General features: G+C 39.2%; 1 protein-coding gene across 1 annotated transcript; it reads right to left on the minus strand.

Moving 5' to 3' along the window:
• Positions 1-602: 602 nt before the first annotated feature.
• Positions 603-17,981, minus strand: LOC137863851 (GTPase-activating Rap/Ran-GAP domain-like protein 3). Its single transcript, XM_068697385.1, has 12 exons — positions 17,976-17,981; positions 17,467-17,502; positions 15,060-15,134; positions 13,970-14,081; positions 13,160-13,258; positions 8,838-8,954; positions 7,947-8,119; positions 7,491-7,649; positions 5,468-5,534; positions 2,518-2,652; positions 1,301-1,419; positions 603-876 (listed from the first exon to the last, which is right to left on the minus strand). Exons 1-12 carry the CDS (start codon positions 17,979-17,981, stop codon positions 748-750), a joined length of 1,227 nt encoding a protein of 408 aa, XP_068553486.1. The 3' UTR covers positions 603-747.
• Between the last annotated feature and the right edge of the window lie 1,352 nt (positions 17,982-19,333).

The following is a 19,333-nucleotide window of genomic DNA, read 5'->3' on the forward strand; positions in this document are numbered from 1 at the left end:
AACAAAGATCTTCCTTGTACTGTATCTTTCACTATAAATAGGCTAGGAGGAGGAAGAAATAAGTCCACATTTTGCAGACTGACAACTTGGCTTACTGAGAAAAAGCATATTGCCTGTCTTAAAAACTGAAATTCAGATTCCTTTCTCTTTTCCTCTTCTGTCAACAGTGCAGCAGCAGATTTAAATACGTCTAAATGAACAAGATCTACATACATCTTGCATTATCTAGTTGGTGTTCCTTTGTTTCTCTATTATTTATCCCTGTAGATCGATTGTTCACAGATCATGTTACACCAAATTTACTGTGCATTTATTAACTTTAAATTTATTAACTCTTTTGAGACTAGAAATACTTCTTGCCTTTAGTTTTCAATAGTTTAATTAGCTATCATAAATTAATTAGCTGTTCATAAATGAAAGGAATGGCATATGTGAAGTCTGAAAGTTTTCCCACAATTTTATACCTCTTTTTGCTTTATAGTCTTGGCCATATTGCCAAAGGCTCATTAAGGTAGTGAAGCTTAATTCTTCCCCTCCTACAGACATGATATTTCTTCAAAACAGTGCTGCTGTGCATTCAGAAGAGGTACTACGGGGCAAAAGCTCAGCCAGGTGTTTCAGATCTCTGGATAAGGTTTCCATCTTCCAGACTCTCAGCCATGAAAACAAAATCTTTTAACTGATTGATTTCATTTTACTAAAGATAATAATCAAAGCTTCAAGCAGCCTGGAAACCATGTTACCTTCTCAAGAAGAAAGAGGACATTCTGGTATTTCATAAGCCGTCAGTGCTTGAGGAGAACTTGAACTCATTTCCTTAGAACTGCTATGAGATGATCCCCTTATTGCAGCAGTAGCTTTCAAATAAATATCTGACTGAAATCACAAAGAACTCATCATTAGTACAGCAAAACTTTCTTAAACACTTGCTGAAGAAGAGCTTAAATGTTTGTCCACTATGTTCTATTGCCACTGTTGCTGTATTGCTGCTAAGTTAACTATAGCTGGCCACAGAAAGGCTATCTCACTGTAAATGGGGAGAACTTCTGTGATGTTCAGAAGAGCATTTGCCCTGTAAATAATCAAATACTTCAGCTCTGCATTACTGCAAGCAATAAAGGACAGTTAGATCAATTCTGATTCTCACTGTACTCACTACAAGCTAAGATCAGACAAATTAACAGTTAATACAAATCAGAAAATGTGTCAGTTTTGGTTTGGTTTGGGCTTCAGCAACTCTTTATGTGAATTAGGTCCCAACACCTCACAAATAGTCAAACATGCTTTTCTCGTGTCTTACCCTTGATGCTACAAGCTGAAGCTCAGGCACAACTGCTGTGTGGACTATGTTTCCACTCACCACTAATCGGATCTCAATGGAATCAGTAGTGAAGGCAAGGATAGAAGGGAAAGCACAGACTGCAATGAAACAAAAATTATTTTGCAAGGAAGAATGATTAATGTAAATGTTTCTCAGATGCTCCCTGAAAACAATTCTTGAGTATCTGACCTACTCTGGTATCTCCCTTTCCTGTGACAAAATTTGTCTACTGTACTGATGGACATTCAGATACAAGCCTGAAGAAAACTTCACTCTCCATGCCTGGCAGACTATAAACTGAATGGAAAATAAAAAACAGAAAAAAGAGAAAGGAAAAAAAAAAGTTTATCAGAGGAAAAACTTGGCCCCAAGGCTCTACTTATTAAAGATACCATATGCAGAATCTTAGCTGAAGTGGCATCATGAATGCAATATGCTTAGAGAATCACAGAATCATCTAGGTTGGAAAAAACCTTCAAGCCCAACAATCAACCTGACCTACCAAGTTCCATCATTATGTCCCTTGGTGTTGCAGGAAGCACGGCTGAAAGCACGACAGACACCAGTAGAGTCAGATCTTGCTCCATTTTATTGCCCGAACAGCCTAACTTTTATAGTGAACTTAACAGGGGTGGATAGTGTTTCACACAAAATTATTGGTCAAAAGCACTCAGACAAATAACTACAAGAAAACAACCCCACCTGCAAGAAAACAACCCCTCTTGTGATTAGCAGTCATGTAGACCTTGTCCTTGAAGCCAGAGGCTGGTAACAATATTTTTCTAAATTCCTCAATTGGGCGATGTGGGAACACTGTCATGGGAACTTCTCATAGTTGCCCTGCTAGCTTGGTTTGCTCAGCTGCAGCAAGCCATGGGATTTTTGCTGTTTCAAAAAATCCTTCAACACCTTGGTGTTATGTCAACACCTCTCCAGGGATAGGGATTCCACCACTTCCCTGGGCAGTCCATTCTAATGGTTAACCACCCTCTCCATGAAGAAATTCTTATTTATAGGAATTTATTAACCCATATTTATTAAATTTTATTATATTAAAAATAGATGTATGTATGTTAAATTATTTTTAATTTTATATTTATTCTTATATATTCCTAGCACACATGCTGCAATTCCACCAACAGCCAAGTGCAAGCCTAAACAGTAATGAAAAAAGGGTAAAAGAGGTATGTTCTTACCAACAGCATAAGGAACTTGATTCCAGCTAAAGTGAAAGTCGTAAGCCGATGACTGGACGCGTGGAGAACCTCCATTAAAAGGATACACCTTTCTATATTGGCAAACATATGTAACAAAAAAAGGAAAAAAGAAACCTCCAATATCTTACAGCACAAATGACAAACACCAACATTATGGGTAGATTTTACAGAAGTGTGGATAATACACAGATAAATATCAAACACTTATGTAGAAGTCCCTCTATATCTAAACAGACCATAAGGGAAACGTGCTTCCTTTGTGAATACATTTACAAGATAAAAATAGTAGTGCTACATTTTAATAACTTGTCAGATTTCACAAAGTAAGTATTGTTCTGTTTCAGCAATCATCAGCTCCTTACTTTGTCTATGGATGGAGGAATAGTTAAGAACATTTCTGAAAGTGATGTAAGCAGAGCTGTACCCCTCTGACTGTAAGAACTACCCTTCAAGCAGCCACATACTAGCACAGTTTGTGTTCTTTGAGGATTGTAATACCCATGGGATACTACAGATACCAAGATTTCATTAATCATATAACTTGTGAATCTACTACTTCTCTATTTTTAGGTAAAATCTCTCTCTTTTTTTTTTTTTTCTTCTGTAATCGCTGTCCTTAAACTTAAACTAACTTTATATCCACAAGTGTAAAAAAAAAGGTCTTGTTTGAAATCCAAACTTAGAACACTGTCAAATCATGTGTTTTCATACTTGTTCCATGATGATACTTTCATAATTGTAAAACTGTCACAAGACCATAAGAGGTTTCCCTGTGACAGGGCCCTACAAATAGGGATTCAAGTTGCTGCAACCCTGTGCAACAGGCGTTAGGACCTTAGGATCAACCAAGTTTGTTAGCTTTGGCTCTGTGACGAGCCTACTAGAGTAGGACTGATTCTGCACAGAAGTACAGGTTTGGGAATTCACACTACTCTGTCTCAGACCTTTCAGTTCTGAAGCAGTACTGAGTGAACCAGAACTAGGTAGGATTTGTTAAACTACCGAAACCAATGAGGCCTCACAGAGCATACAAAGATACACTTTAGAGACTTTTTCCCTGGGGTACCAATCTAACGGCCAATGCTAGAATACGTAGATGTATTTATCCTGTTTCCATCAATGCTCTCTTTGGAAAGGCAAATAGGGCATGCTATCTGAAACAGAAAGTTGTGCTTTGTCCTTCAGCATCACCTCATAAAGGATGTTTCATACTCATTACTTTGATTTTCCTGAGAACTGAAAGCTACATGTGTACAGCACAGAATAGCATATCCATATGAAATCCAAGGCCGTTTTATAAAAAGAGATTAAGAGAATTACAATTTTAAAATGTGCCAGCACAAAGAAGTGTGCAGAAGGAAAGAAAGCACAATGACAGAATGGGAAAGCACAAAGAAGAAAAGGGGTGGAATACTAATTTGTACATGTCCTAGAAACACCCAGTGTGAGACTAAGCAAAGAATAAGATAGATCTGAAGAAATAGGACTTTTGTGAGTAAGATGGTAATGTCTGTCCAATTACACACACCACAATAAAACAGTACTTCCATTTCTAGTCCTTCTAATATGCACTTAAATTGAAAAAAAAAAAAGTATTTTGAAATACTTTCCATGAAACACTGAAACTTTAAAATACAGATCTAAACTCCAATGAAGAATTATAGAATCATAGAATATCCTGAGTTGGAAGGGACCCTTAAGGATCATCAAGTCCAACTCTTGACACCGCACAGGTCTACCCAAAAGTTCAGACCATGTGACTAAGTGCACAGTCCAATCTCTTCTTAAATTCAGACAGGCTCGGTGCAGTGACCACTTCCCTGGGGAGCCTGTTCCAGTGTGCAACCACCCTCTCTGTGAAGAACCCCCTCCTGATGTCAAGCCTAAATTTCCCCTGCCTCAGCTTAACCCCGTTCCCGCGGGTCCTGTCACTGGTGTTAATGGAGAAAAGGTCTCCTGCCTCTCGACACCCCCTTACGAGGAAGTTGTAGACTGCGATGAGGTCTCCCCTCAGCCTCCTCTTCTCCAGGCTGAACAGGCCCAGTGCCCTCAGCCGTTCCTCGTACGTCTTCCCCTCCAGGCCTTTCACCATCTTCGTAGCCCTCCTCTGGACACTCTCCAACAGTTTCATGTCCTTTTTATACTGTGGTGCCCAGAACTGCACACAGTACTCGAGGTGAGGCCTCACCAGTGCAGAGTAGAGCGGGACAATCACCTCCCTTGACCTACTAGCGATGCCGTGCTTGATGCACCCCAGGACATGGTTGGCCCTCCTGGCTGCCAGGGCACACTGCTGGCTCATATTCAACTTGCTGTCTACCACGACCCCCAGATCCCTCTCTTCTAGGCTGGTCTCCAGCGTCTCATCGCCCAGTCTGTACGTGCAGCCAGGGTTTCCCCGTCCCAGGTGCAGGACCCAGCACTTGCTCTTATTGAACTTCATGCGGTTGGTGATCGCCCAGCTCTCCAACCTATCCAGATCCCTCTGCAAGGCCTTTCCACCCTCATTCGAGTCCACAACTCCTCCAAGTTTGGTATCATCAGCAAACTTGCTCAAAATACCTTCTATTCCTACATCCAGATCGTTTATAAAAATATTGAAAAGTACCGGCCCTAAAATGGAGCCTTGAGGGACCCCACTGGTGACAGCCCACCAGCCTGACACAGCCCCATTTACCATAACCCTTTGGGCCCTGCCCGTTAACCAATTGCTCACCCATCGTATGATGTTTTTATTTAGCTGTACAGTGGACATTTTGTCCAGTAGGATCCTATGGGAAACCGTGTCAAAAGCCTTGCTGAAGTCCAAAAAAATCACATCAGCTGGTGAAAGAATTACATGTTGAAATATTATCATTACATGTTGAAATATTATCAATATCATTACATGTTGAAATATTATCATTTCCAGCCTTCCCTAACTACTTACAGTTATAATATAACAGTAGGCCAGCTTCACCATCTTCATATACATCAATAGCTGCAACAAAATTTACCTGCAATGATAATAGGAAAGGGTAATGATCAGGCAGATAGGATACTGATGTTACTATGACCAGGTTTTGACTAAGAAGCAATCAAATCAGTTGGTGCACAATTACAGATAAAAGAAAAAAATATATATTTCTTTTTTGTGATTCATTTTCAGGATGCCAATAGGATGGAAATCAATTTCTTTTGTATTCAATTCTGTATTTCAGTAATGCATATTCAATTTTGTACCTTCAGTATAAATACATAGCTACAGTATAAAATGATACAAACATACCTAACTTACTTGACAATATAAATTTTGGGAAACTAAGTTATTTCAGGGTAGCTTTGAATTAACATGCTATGCTAAAAATAGCAATTCTTTCCAAAAAGTGAAATCTAAAAAGCTCAACTGAAAATCATGACTAGCAGAAAGATCAAAAGTGCCAATTACTGGATCAAAACCACTAACAGGTACATTGATTGACGTGGATGTACTTCAAGAATTACTGAATAAGCTGAATTTAGAAACTGAGAACCACTGCTGGATAAACTAAAATGGTTTTTGCATAGTATAGGCTACTTATATTCTCATACGTTAATCCTGTCTTTGTCTTTTACAGTTAAATTAAAAGAAAAACAAGACACCCATAAATAGTAGTATATACATTCAGAAAAGGAGACCTCCCTGATGAAATACTTAAGACTGGATTAGACAAATGTCTCCTAGACCACACTATTTGCTACTTGGGCAGGGCTGGAGATTGACTTCATGAACTTCATGGCTTTCTTTTGTGCAATAAAGTAGGTGTTCTCTTGATTTAAGACAAATATAAGGCAAGAACTGTTAAACAGACCTGGAAGCTTATATATATCTATACAAAACACTTTTTGACCCATTCTTTTTTAGCAACTGAAAGACATTTCTGCTTTGTGACCTGTGGAAATAATTTGGTAACCAATTTCAACAACACAAAAATCACTAGCACAGATCTAATTAACTTCCTGCTTTGTCTGTGTTCTCAAAGGAAATAAGGGTTACTGGGGAAGAGAACAGAGGGGGGCGATTCTTGACTGTCCACATTCTTTAATTGTATTTCCTTCTTAATCCAGATTAAAATAGATTCCCATTGCTGTGGAGAATCTTAACACTGTATTGCCAATGCTAGGAGTACCAACCCTCTTCATCATCAAATCTGAATAAAAACACAGATGATTTAAAAAAAAATCAACAAGAAGCATCAAATCAAAAGAGACGTCCCTTATACCATTATGAGCAGAGAAGTCAACAGAACACAAGAGTAACCCTGTAAAAGATTCTTCTTTTTTTTTTAAATTATGCTTAAAGCTATACATTCACATCCATATTAAGAAATTATTGAAATTATTTGATTTTCAAAATGCTGAAGATCATTATCTTCCCAGCAACAGGAAACATTTGAACCCTTTTCCAAAAATCAGGATGTTTACTTAAATCCCAACCCTATGTCCCAGTTAGTAAGATACAGTTAATGTATTACTTGGCTGGGCAGCAGTTTAGAACTAAAAGATACACACAAATATTTCAGTTTTAGTACATGCAAATAGGCAAATCTGAATGAGATAATGGTGGCCAAAACCTGAAATTATTTTGCTGCAACCTCCTAAAGAATAAAACACTGAGACCATGAAGAAAAGACAAAAATCAAAATATTGACTAAGGAAGGAGAAAAAGTGGCTTTGCATTTATACTGACAACAATATTCCAGAGCTTGAAACACATGCTCTTTCCTAATATGTCATACCTTATAACTACCTCTCTTAGGAGTGATTATTATCACACATTCCAAAAGGAAAAAATGCCTCCGAGTACTCTAAAGTAGAAGTTAAAAAAGTGAAAAGTAAAGGAGAAGAGAGGATCTCCGTAAATGCTGCTCCCAGGACGTCAGCACAGCATGGACCTATTCTGCAAGAAAATAGTTTAAATGCTAGAAATTTACTTTGTTTGCTTCAACATGATGCAGTCTATAGGACTCCCCAATACTTTCATTAACTAAATCAAACTGATGCCGATACGCCACACAGATCATATTGTCACTGTCTCCAGTAGGTCCATCCACCAGTGTCATAACCACTGGAGGGTCAGAAAGGCGTATTTCCTATGAGATAAATAATAGTATTATTCTCTTTTTCAGGTTCTTAGTGTGAATATTGAACTACTCCATGAATTTACAAGGATGTAATCTAAGCAGAGAAGCATGATACAAAACAAGATGACAATTTAAGAAGTCTGAAATATTTCTTTGGCATATCAATGATGGATCTCTATCGTATTGCTTCTCACTTACATCTGTCTGGAGGTTCCAGATGATAAAATGCATGCTCTTTGCCTTTTTCCTCCACTAGCTGAGTGCTGCCCAGTCTGTAAAAGTGATTAGTGATTAGATTACACATACCCAGATGTACTGGAACTCGTCTACTGGAGATTCAGGTAATGACAGCAGAGAGCTGCTGGTTAAACTGTTGCATGGATTGTATTTCTTTGTGATGAGAAGTAGTTTGTTCCCAATAGCCACAACAATCCTCAGTTCACTGCCATGGTGAGTATTAATGGCATACAAATGGCAGCCTAAGAAAAAAAAAAAATTTTAGGTTGTAAGTATTTGGGGTAAAGACTGTTTTTTTTTATTTTTTAATTTTTGTTCTGTATTTGTATGATGGTTAGTACAATGGGTATCTGATACCTGAGCACCACACAATTACAAACATCCCTACAGGATAATATTAAATTCTAGAAAAAGACAAAAGGCAGTAAGTCTTTTGAAAACTATTTTCCCCCTTACTCCTTTTGCAAGTAAAAGAGTGAATATATGTTTTTTTCTTTACTATTCTGTAGTTTCCAGCTTTCCAAGGAAGCTTGATGCTGAATATCGGAAAATGTTTACATCTACTAAAATAATCTGCAATACCCAAACTATTCTAAGCATTACTAATTAAAAAAGATTTGCCATTGTTCTTCTACCTCACAGTGACCTTTATTTCAGTCTTACATCCATGCGTAATTTTTCTTATACCCCTCAATCCTGAAAGCAACATATCTGTTTTTCACCAGAGCTTTTCATCAGCAGTGATTGCCAAGTAACATGGTATTTTTTTACCAAGTTCTCAAATGATAGGCTGGACTGTACCCTATGTTATTTTCACACATAAGCTTAAAGTTTGAATTAACTGTCCAGGGATAAAACTAAAGGTGAATACCTACAACAGCCTCAAGGGAGCTAATAAACCCTGGCAACTACTGGCACAATACCACAGTGGACACTTTTAATACAAGATAATAAAGCTACCTTTTGTTCTCTCCAATTTATTTTCTCTGCAGTCATATTTGCTTCTTATCATCTGCTTTGTTTCTATATCTTTTTGGACAGCACTCAATCTGAAGACAAGGAGACGAGAGTCTTTTCCTGAAGATGGAGAAAGTCAGGAAACAGCAAATTAGAGAAAGACAGTGGTGGTTTGAAATTAATACTTCCAAAGAGATGAATCACCTAACAGACAGTATTGCCATAAAAGCAAAGTTAAACAATTTTGCTTCTCTGAGTGTAAGCAGCAATGTGACAGGAAGACTGCTTGTGAACTTTATCTAGACTCTACAGGTCCAGTAAGCAACCCTTTCAGTTCACTAGCAGAGTTTCCCATCAGATGGTGCTGTGGCATTAAATAATAGGAGCCTCAAAACAGTGAAACCTACACTGCTAGGAGACGGTGAAAATACGACAGATACAAACTAAAGGCAAGAGAAGAAGGGTTAACTTTAAATTCTGGAACCATCCAGCCTAGCAGCTGATACCTGGATCCTTAACAGAGTCTGAAAACCTTTTGGATGCGGACTGGTTTTGCTTATCAGTTCTTCAAAGTTAGGCAAGTTAGGTTCAAGGCATATTCCAACTGCAAAAATAGCACAGCATCCACCACCATGGATAAATGTTTTTTTCCACAAAGATAGACATGAGTGGAATACACAACTCTGAAATTTAAAATAAATAAATAAATAAATGATACACTACTATTTGCAGTTGGAAATAAGCTATTGTTAAGAGTAGTTTCTTAACTAAAAGCCAAGTTTCTTAAAATGGAAGTAAAACAAGATTTTCTGACAAAAGTATACTCTCTTACTAGTCTAGCTGGTATAGCTGGAAACATAAGCACGCTTTCTTAATATACATGTATAGTCAGTGTGGATCCAACCATAAACACAAAAGCAAGACCACATGTGCTGCCTTCAATTCTGATAATAGATAAACATGAATCCAGCTTCTGGAAAAGTGTAAGAGAAAAGAAGATGCAATGTTTCCTTAAGTCCACCACAACTTGAAACACTGATCAACCAGCAAATTCTTACTGTCAACACCGATAAAAGGAAAATGAAATATATGCAATCTCTCTCTTTTCAAGAACGTACATACAAGAATGCGTGCTTCCATGAATGAGTTCATGGAGGAAGAATGGCAAGCAAAATTCACCCTTTTGAAAGGAAGGCTAGAAAACATAAGCTAAATCAAATGTTCAAGAACAGCGTTACTACCCATTAATTCAGCTCTGTCTCTTTGTCAGGTGTGTCCTATAGGATGCATCCTAAAGATTGCACTCCTCAATGCGTTCCTCTTTCAGGATACTAGTTATTTTGCAAATGTCCCAAATAACCCCACTGCGGTATTACATCTGTGGCTGCTCATGAAACTGACTATCATCCAAGCTTTTCTTTGGTGTCGTTTTTTTTAAGAGAGTTTTTCTTCACCTCCTACAGACTTGATTATTCCAAGTGAAGGAGCTCTTCCTCCTTCCCCCTCACCATGTCTAAGTGTTTCACAAAATAAGTTGTAGCAAAAAAATAAACAAACATGTTTGGAGGACAAAGTGGATCCATTTCTATAACTCATCTCTCATTACTAAGTCAAATTTAATTAACATTAGAAAAGAGAGCACTGCTACCAAAGCAATTTCTGCATCTGTCATTAATACCAGATGTATTGTTGGTGCCTGAAATACCCCCTTCTTTTGGTATGTTGACCTGAAAAATCTCAGTGATAGCATTATCTTCAGTTCTAGTTTCACTGTTAACATTTCCTCTCTCCCAGAAATACAGAGGGTACTAGAAAGCAGTAGAAACAGGATTTTCTTCTGAAATGAGCTACCTTAAAGTGATCTCAAACCTGGTTGTTAGAACTGAGTGCTGGATAATACCACATTCTATATGAACATTTTCATAGCACAAACATCAGTCTTTCTGCTTGAGTCTTAAAATACCAGTTCTACATCGATGCACTTGAAGTACATCAGAAGGACGCATTTAAAGTACATACAAAATTAACCTTTTAATATATTATTGTATCCTAAAAACCCATATAGTCTTTAATACCAATTTGTACATCCAATATAAGATTGCTTTTACCCATCTAACATTTAACTAGACTAAGGCATAGTCTGAAAATAAAGGGCAATGATAACTTCCACTCCAGATCTCAGTTTCACTATGGTATACAAATACAAAACAAGAGGCAAGGATACTAGCAAGAACAAAAGACCTTTCTCTCCTCTAAATGATTCATAAAGCACACACAACAGCAGTCAAAAATCTCTTCAACTTTTTACACAAAAACTCTTTATCAAAATATGCTTGAAGCATCATGAATTGATGCCAGTAATGCCTAATCCTGTTACCTCAAAATGGCTTGTAACATCTCTCTCTTCAGGTTTAACCAATCATCACAGCGTTTTGACTATTAAATGCAATTATCTATTCTAGAAGTTTCATAAACTAAGCTTCAGATACAACTACCCTTTTCAGATCTTCAAAAATGTCACCCACCCGCCAGGTGTCTTCAGAGATGACTGTAAATGCCTCTCAGGTAATCTCAGCTGGTTCTGCAAGGGTTCCAGGATGAATTTCATCAGGTCCAGCCAAAATGGGCATCTCCCAATGGTATGAAAGGAACCACATTTTACCCTTAGCTTGGGTAAATGTCACTTCAGCTAATATTGAGCAAACAGACATAATGTGGTAAAAAACAATAAAACAACCAGATTTCTAATTATTTTATCTGTGTTACACATACAGATCCTGTTCTTGCACTGTGCGTATTCACTTCACAGACTTTTGGGTAAAAAGTACATAACTGAAAAAGTGCATATTTTAGGGACATTTAATCCTTTTGAAAAGAGGGTAAAAAAAAAAAAAAAGTTGTTTGGACAGACGGGTTTTAAGTTCTTTTTTTTTTTTTTTTATACCAGAATATTTAAGAGAATATAATCTATAGCACTAGAATGTGGTTACACATCACAGAACAAAAACCAGTAACACATTTGGTAGAACAGTGACAGCATAAGTAATTTCCTCCACGTTTTTGTACAACTGAACAAACACATTATTCAGCTAGGGAGATTTCCAGAGTGTTGAGTTCTAAGAGTAGCTGGAGACCAACTATATACTGGTGGATGACAAATCTGACATGAGCCAGTAATGTCTACCTTCAGCCCAGAAAGTTAATCATATCCTGTGCTGCACAAAAAGAAGTGTGGCCTAGAAGGTCGAGGGAAGTGATACTCCCCCACTTCACACTGCCCGTGTAAGATACAACCTGGAGTACTGTGTTCAGCTCAGGTGTGCCCAGCACAAGAAGGACATGGACCTGTTAAAGTGGATCCAGAGAAGGGTCACAAAAATGATAAGAGGGCTGGAACACCTACAAGAAAGGCTGAGGAAGCTGTGTTCTTTTAACCTGGATAAAAGAAGGCTCTGAGGAGACGTTATTGTGGCCTTTCAATACTTAAAGGAGGCTTATAAGAAAGAGAGAGAGAGACATTTTACAAGGGCACGTAGTGACAGCACAAGGCGTAATAGTTTCAAACAGAAAGACGGTAGATTTAGCGAAGAATTTATTCCTTTTATCTAATCTATGAGAGTGGTGAGGCACTGGAACAGGTTGCCCAGAGAAGATGTGGATGTCCCATCTCCTGAAGTGTTCAAGGTCAGGCTGGATGAGGCTTTGGGCAACCTCATCTACTGAAAGATGTACCTGACCATGGCAGGGAGGTCGGACTAAAAGGTCTTGAAAAGTTGTTTCCAACCAAAACCATTTGATGATTCAATATGGCCAGTTTCAGGTTTGCTCTGAAGCATGATTCTGAGCATCTAGAGATTTTTTTCCACACCTTTTAGAAAAACAAGCAAACAAACAACAAACAGTACTTGTTGTATGCACTCCCTTATTCTAAATGAGGCATCTAATGCACTTGCCACTGATAAAAACATGATTACCTCAAGACACTTACAAACCCTAAAGCCATAGGGCATGTACGTAAGCAGCCCAGGGGAAATCAGCAAAGGGAAAGTAGTGGAAAGATCTGAAAAGGAGAACAATAAACTCAGAGCTCAAAAACCTAATTACAATAATTAAGAATAGCTATGTGATGTGACAAAAGGACAAAAGGTGATTATATAAATCTAGTGCTGTGGGAATTAAAATTCTACAGCATGCTTCCAAGTTAAAAAAACAAAAACAACTCTTAAAGAAAAGCACCTAAGGCATTCCCTTCTACCGATATGTCTGCCAAATAAACAGTTAAACAGACATTCAAATAAGAACCAAATAACAAGGACCTTTCCTACTTTCGTCTGTTCGGGCAATCAAAAGATCCAGAACTTCCAACACATGCATCTGCTTTATTTGGAGAGTTTTATCAAATACTTGAACTGATGGCTGACCATCTAAAAAAGAAAACACACATATTTCTTTAAAATTCTGCTAAAATTTGGTAGTCAATGGTTCTGAACTATTTCTTTCTAATAAAATAAGTCTTGTTTTTTCTCATGAAAATGAAACATTCTGCACAAAGCTCGTAAGTATGCTGCAGCATCATAACCAGTACTTCCTTATAGGAGTGTTTTATCATTGCCATGGATGAAATTATGCAACTGAAGCCTGAAAGGGACCTTTCTTTCGAAAGTCTGAAAATTTTCACTGATAACTAACTTCATTCCCTTAGTCCCAATGGCCTTATGTGGCACACAGAAGATAAGAGGTCAAACTAGTAAAAGCACTGCTATGGAAGAAACAGGCTTTCATCACCACATAAGCCTGGTGCTTCATGTTCATTAGTATCATCAAGGGCTAAAAAATCCAGATGCTCCTTGAGTTTGGGTTTGACTTCATAAATCTTTTCAGATGGCCACGATAACAGCATCTGAAATAACAAAACATTCAGAAATCTGCACAAAAATTGGCTCAAAATAAGAATTCTGATGCAGAGAAAAAATCTGCAGCTAGATTACATAAATGTAATAGATTCACTTGGATTGGTACTCTCCTTGCAGGTGAGGACTTACCAATTACCTAAACAGAGCTTATGAACATTTATTTTGAAGAAAATGGTCAGATACATAAATAATTGACACAAGAACACAGCATCATTTACTAACCATCAATTAACAAGATGCCAGCGTCTGTAGAAACCAGCAAGAACTGGCCCCAGGAATCTGCACAGACAACTTCATGAGGAAAATTACTGCAGAAAGATTGGGACTCCCAAGGCTATGATGTAACATAAGGGATACATATTAATTATACTAAGAAATACTGATCATATAGACACTAATGAGATGTGACATGTAAGAACACGTAAATACTTTTGGCAGGGTACATTTCTTAAAAGTATATTTTTTGAATTTGAAATAACAAAATCTAATTAATTTTCTTGCAGAGAAATACTCTCCCTAACAATTGGATTTGGAGACTAATAAGTATGATACACTCTTGGAACACTGGAATTAAAACCCAAGCAGCTGATATTCAGTGCAACCCTGGAAATTTCTTATTAAACAATTAAAATACAGACTTAAAATATATGCACCACCATGCATATACAGTTTGATTTCATTTCATGGTTCATTTGTGATATTTAGACATGGTACTGCTAAAACTACCTTTCCCCCAAAATGTTCTTTTGTCATGTGTTCTCTGTACTTACCTCCTAAGTTCTGTCCCCTCTCCCCTCTCTTCTCTAATATTAAGTATTAAGCTGCAGTCTGAAATTCTACAAGCACTTCTGAAGTTTCTATATATAAGATGCACCTAGAAAAGTGTAATTTACATTTTTCACTCCTATGCCTTGTAAAAAAAATGTAGTTACAGGAAATAAAAACACAACTAAATTTTGCTTTAAACTTGATAAAGATGTTAAAATAATCAAAAGATGATTGGTTATGGAAAATATTATGGTTTTTTGTTTTGTTTTATTTTTTTCTTTCATGAAATATGATCAGATATAAAAATATCCAGACTTGCATTAGCATGAGAAGTACTACTACCTTCAGGCTCATCCTTTATTCATTTGCTATGGGCTGAAGAATCACTTTAACACACTATACGTTACAACTTTGCTGCTATAGTATCTAATCAGAAAGTAAATAAACAATATATAAAACTGATATAAAGTGCTATGCTCAATTGAATTTAGTGTTTGTTTTTTTTTTTTTTTTGAACTCTCCTTACACAAATGGGTTCACTCACCTCCTTTTTATAGAAGCTGGTGGTTGCCAGGGTAGATGGTGTATCCCCTTTCACAGTGGTTTTCAATTTCAGCGCCTAATACAAACAGGTATTTTAATTAAATTGAGCTTTTGTCACTAATATATAACCTAAAGCCTAAGAAGAAAGGACAACTTAGGATGACAAAGTAGTTTACAGCTTGGAATTGCTATTACAGTTATTAAGAAAGAAGGGGAATTATCTATACCCTGAAGAAAGACTGCACTGATCACTATGGAGCTGCAGCCAAAGCCTACATAGCTTATAAAAAAAAAGGAAGCTCAAAATATGAAGTGTCCAACATAGTAATCAACAGAACGACAGCATGAAATCATAGAATGGCTTGGGTTGGAAGGGACCTCAAAGATCATCCAGTTCCAACCACCCTGCCATAGGCAGGGACACCACTCACTAGATCAGGTTGCTCAGGGCCTTGTCCAATCTGATCTTGAACCAAGGATGAGGCATTCACAACCTCTCTGGGCAACCTGTTCCTGTGCCTCACCACCCTCCAAGTGAAGTATTTCCTCCTAACCTCTAATCTAAATCTCACCTCTTTTAGTTTAAAGCCATTCCCCCTTATCCTGTCTTTATCTGATTAAGAATAGTTGTTCCCCATCTTTTTTTTTACGTCCCCTTTAAGTACTGCAAGGTTGCAATGGGGTCACCCCGGAGCCTTCTCTTCTGTAGGTTGAAAAGCCCCAGCTCTCTTAGCCTTTCTTCATAGGAGAAGTGTTCCATCCCCTTGAGCACTTTTGTAGCCCCCCTCTGGACCCGCTCTTAAAAGATAAACATCCTTCTTGTTCTGGGGGGCCCAGACCTGGACACACTACTTCAAGTGGGGCCTCAGAAGGGCAGAATAGAGGGAGACAATCCCTTCCCTTAACCTGCTGGCCATTCCTCTGTTGATGCAGCCCAGGATTCAGTTGGCATTCTGGCCTGCAAGCATGCACTCCTAGCTCATTTCAAACTTTTCATTCACCAGAACCCCCAAGCCCTTCTCTGCAGGACTGCTCTCAAAGAGTGCTTCTCCTAGTCCATCTTCATGTCCAGGATTGACCCAAACCATGGAGGCCATGTTGGGTGCGCAGAGCATGTCAGGAGATGCAGTTCTCCAGCATGGGCTTTCGGGCGGCCATGTTGGGTGCCTCTTTTGTTCAAAAACACTGCTGCAAAGCTCATGTAACCATCTCCTGATAAGTTGATAAACTAGTGTATCAACATCCTGCCTTCCTGTCTCATGCTGGGCCAACATGACCAAATAAAGAAAGAAGTTGAACCACAACGCCGAGGAAGACTATGGCCTTCATCTTCACGACCACCAGAGGGACAGAGACGACCCCCTAGCAACAGTGTGCACAGTCGCAGAATATACCAGGATGTGCTGCGTAATCCTGAAATTACCAAGATATAAAAAGGGACCCTGGCGGGGGTGAGGTGCACGCCGTTGGCGGAGCCGAGACTCCCCGGTTGCCCAGCGCTGTTTTGCTTGCTGTTGCTTACTCAATAAATTCCTTTCTATTATTAATGCAATGCTCTCTGAAAATTAATTACGGGGGCAACTTATAACAAATTTGGTGCTGTGACTCGGATGAAGGCAAGTTGATTGAAAGACCTTCAGAGGGGTCGCCCCGCTGATTTCAGCGGCCTTCGCTTGGACTACTTTCACTCAAACCCTTCACCGACAAACCCAAGATTCGGCAGCAAGCAAATAAAGCCAGCAACCCCTAGTAATCTTTGTGCACGAAGACCGAATGATGACTCAGGAGTGAGTAAGTATAGGCTGGTGATCTGTTCGGTTGGGGTTGGGTATCCTGGAGCGTAGCGTTGTGAGATGTCCAATTGCGGACGAAGCGAGTGCGGACCCCTCGGTAGTGCAGTTCCCACATCCCGCGAGGGACTGGGCCACAAAAAGGGGGAAGCGATTTGTGTGTGTGTGTGAAGGCACTCCAGAAGATGGGACAGAAGAAGAGTAAGCCTTCTGGTCCTGTGGGCAGGGTAACGACAGATGTTAGGTTACCCCCTATTCCTCCAGATAGTCCTTTGGGATTAATGATCAAAAATTGGGATGATTCCCCTTTTAGGCGGGGAAGAAATAAAGTAAAAGTGATACATTATTGCATTGAAGTTTGGGGTGGTAAACAGATTCGAGGAGACCACCTTTACTGGCCTGTATTTGGGTCCTTTGATGATTGGGTTTGCCAGGCCCTAAATATTTATGTGAACTCAAAGGAACCCTTTAGTTTAGAAGAGAGTGAGTATGCACATTTGTGGATCAGTTTGGAAACTCAGACCAAATTATACCCTCTAAAAGAAAAAGGAGGGGACGGGAGGCATAAGAAAAACTGAGAATTAGAGATCCCAGCCCCACCGCCTCCCTATGTTTCACCAATCCCACCTGCAGCCCCTCCGACTCCCGGGCCTCCTAATCCGCAGCCCCAGGGAGATGCCGACAGCGACTCTGACTCTAGTGCTCAGGGACCAATAACTAGGAGTCAGGCCAGAAGACAGCAGCTTAAAAATGAAGAGGGGTTGTATCTGTAATACATACACCATAGATGTTTGTTCATTGTCTTTTGTATTATAAAACAAAGAGTTTTGTTTGAGGAGCGAGAGTTGCAAAGGTTTCCTGCTGAAGTAAGGAGCTGTATAATGCTTAGCTAGACACTATGAAAATTCCATTGCTTAATGTAACAAAAAAGAGAATCCTCTCCCCTTCCCTCCTTCTGCATCTCAGTAGCCTCTTTTGTTCAGAAAACACAGCTGCAAAGTTCATGTAACCATGTTCTGATAAGTTGTTAAACTAGTGTATCAACATCCTGCCTTCCTGTCTCACGCTGGGCCAACATGACCAAATAAAGAAAGAAGTTGAACCACAACGCCGAGGAAGACTACGGCCTTCATCTTCACGACCACCAGAGGGACAGAGACGACCCCCTAGCAACAGTGCGCGCAGTCGCAGAGTACACCAAGATGTGCTGCGTAATCCTGAAATCACCAAGATATAAAAAGGGACCCTGGGGGGGGTAAGGTGCGCGCCGTTGGCAGAGCCGAGACTCCCCGGCCGCCCAGCGCTGTTTTGCTTGCTGTTGCTTACTCAATAAATTCCTTTCTATTATTAAAAGCAATGCTCTCTGAAAATTAATTAAGAGGGAGCTTATAACAGTATCCACTAAGGGAAATAGCAATGGGAGGACCACAACCCGGTATGGGATATGTGGCCATCCCCATGAACTCCGGAGATGTCCAAGACTTTAAGAAAGAAATGGGAAACCTATTGGAGGACCCCTTAAGGGTGGCAGAACGGGTAGATCAGTTCTTAGGGCCCAATATCTACACCTGGGAAGAGATGCAATCTATTTTAGGGATATTATTTACATTGGAAGAGAGAGGAATGATTAGAAAAGCTGGAATGCGAATTTGGGATCAGCAACACCAGCAAGGTCCTTCAACAGATGTTAAATGGCCATTACAGAGGCCCAATTGGGATAATCAGGACCCTATACATCGTGGCCATATGCAGGACCTTAGCACCATTATCATTCAGGGAATTAGGGAATCAGTCCCAAGAGGGCAAAACATTAATAAGGCCTTTAATGAGCAACAAAAGAAAGATGAAACACCGACAGAATGGTTGGAGAGATTATGCAAAAGTTTGCAACTATACTCGGGATTAGATCCAGGAACCCCTGTTGGAGAGGCTTTGCTAAAAACTCAGTTTGTAGCAAAGTCTTGGATAGACATTAGGAAAAAATTAGAGAAAATAGAGAATTGGCAAGACCGGGGTCTAGACGAATTGTTAAGGGAGGCACAGAAAGTGTATGTAAGGAGGGAGGATGAAAAGGAGAAGAAGCAAGCAAGAATAATGATGGCTGTGATGTGGGAGGGGCAAATAAGAGGCGAATACAGAAAAGATTCAAAGGTGGTTTGCCAAAAACTAGAGGGAGAAGGGAAAGTGACAGGAGGATTGAGGGATGTGACTTGTTTTTACTGCAATAAGAAAGGTCATAAGAAGAAGCAGTGTCGACTGAGAATGGAGGATGAGAAGATGTTTAAGGAAGACTAGGGGTGTCAGGGGCTCTATCTGCTGGGGACCCGAAAGAAAACTGAGCCCTTGATAAAGTTAAAAATAGGTCCCCAGCGTGAGGAAATTGAGTTCCTCATAGATACAGGGGCTGAAAGATCTACAGTCCAAAATCTGCCTTTAGGATGTAAAATCTCGACAGAAAAGGTTCAAGTAATTGGAGCAAAAGGGG

The sequence above is a fragment of the Anas acuta genome, chromosome 13 (genome assembly GCF_963932015.1).
Source record: "Anas acuta chromosome 13, bAnaAcu1.1, whole genome shotgun sequence".
Taxonomy (NCBI): domain Eukaryota; kingdom Metazoa; phylum Chordata; class Aves; order Anseriformes; family Anatidae; genus Anas; species Anas acuta.

What these genes read in the sequence shown, in the direction of transcription:
- LOC137863851 (XM_068697385.1), bottom strand. An exon ending in AGGGGCTGCAGGTGGGATTG is followed by an intron (nt 15,135 to 17,466) that starts GTGAAACATAGG and finishes TGTTTGTATTAG; the next exon opens with GCGCTGAAATTGAAAACCAC. An exon ending in TCAAGTTCCTTATGCTGTTG is followed by an intron (nt 1,420 to 2,517) that starts GTAAGAACATAC and finishes GTTTCATTGCAG; the next exon opens with TCTGTGCTTTCCCTTCTATC.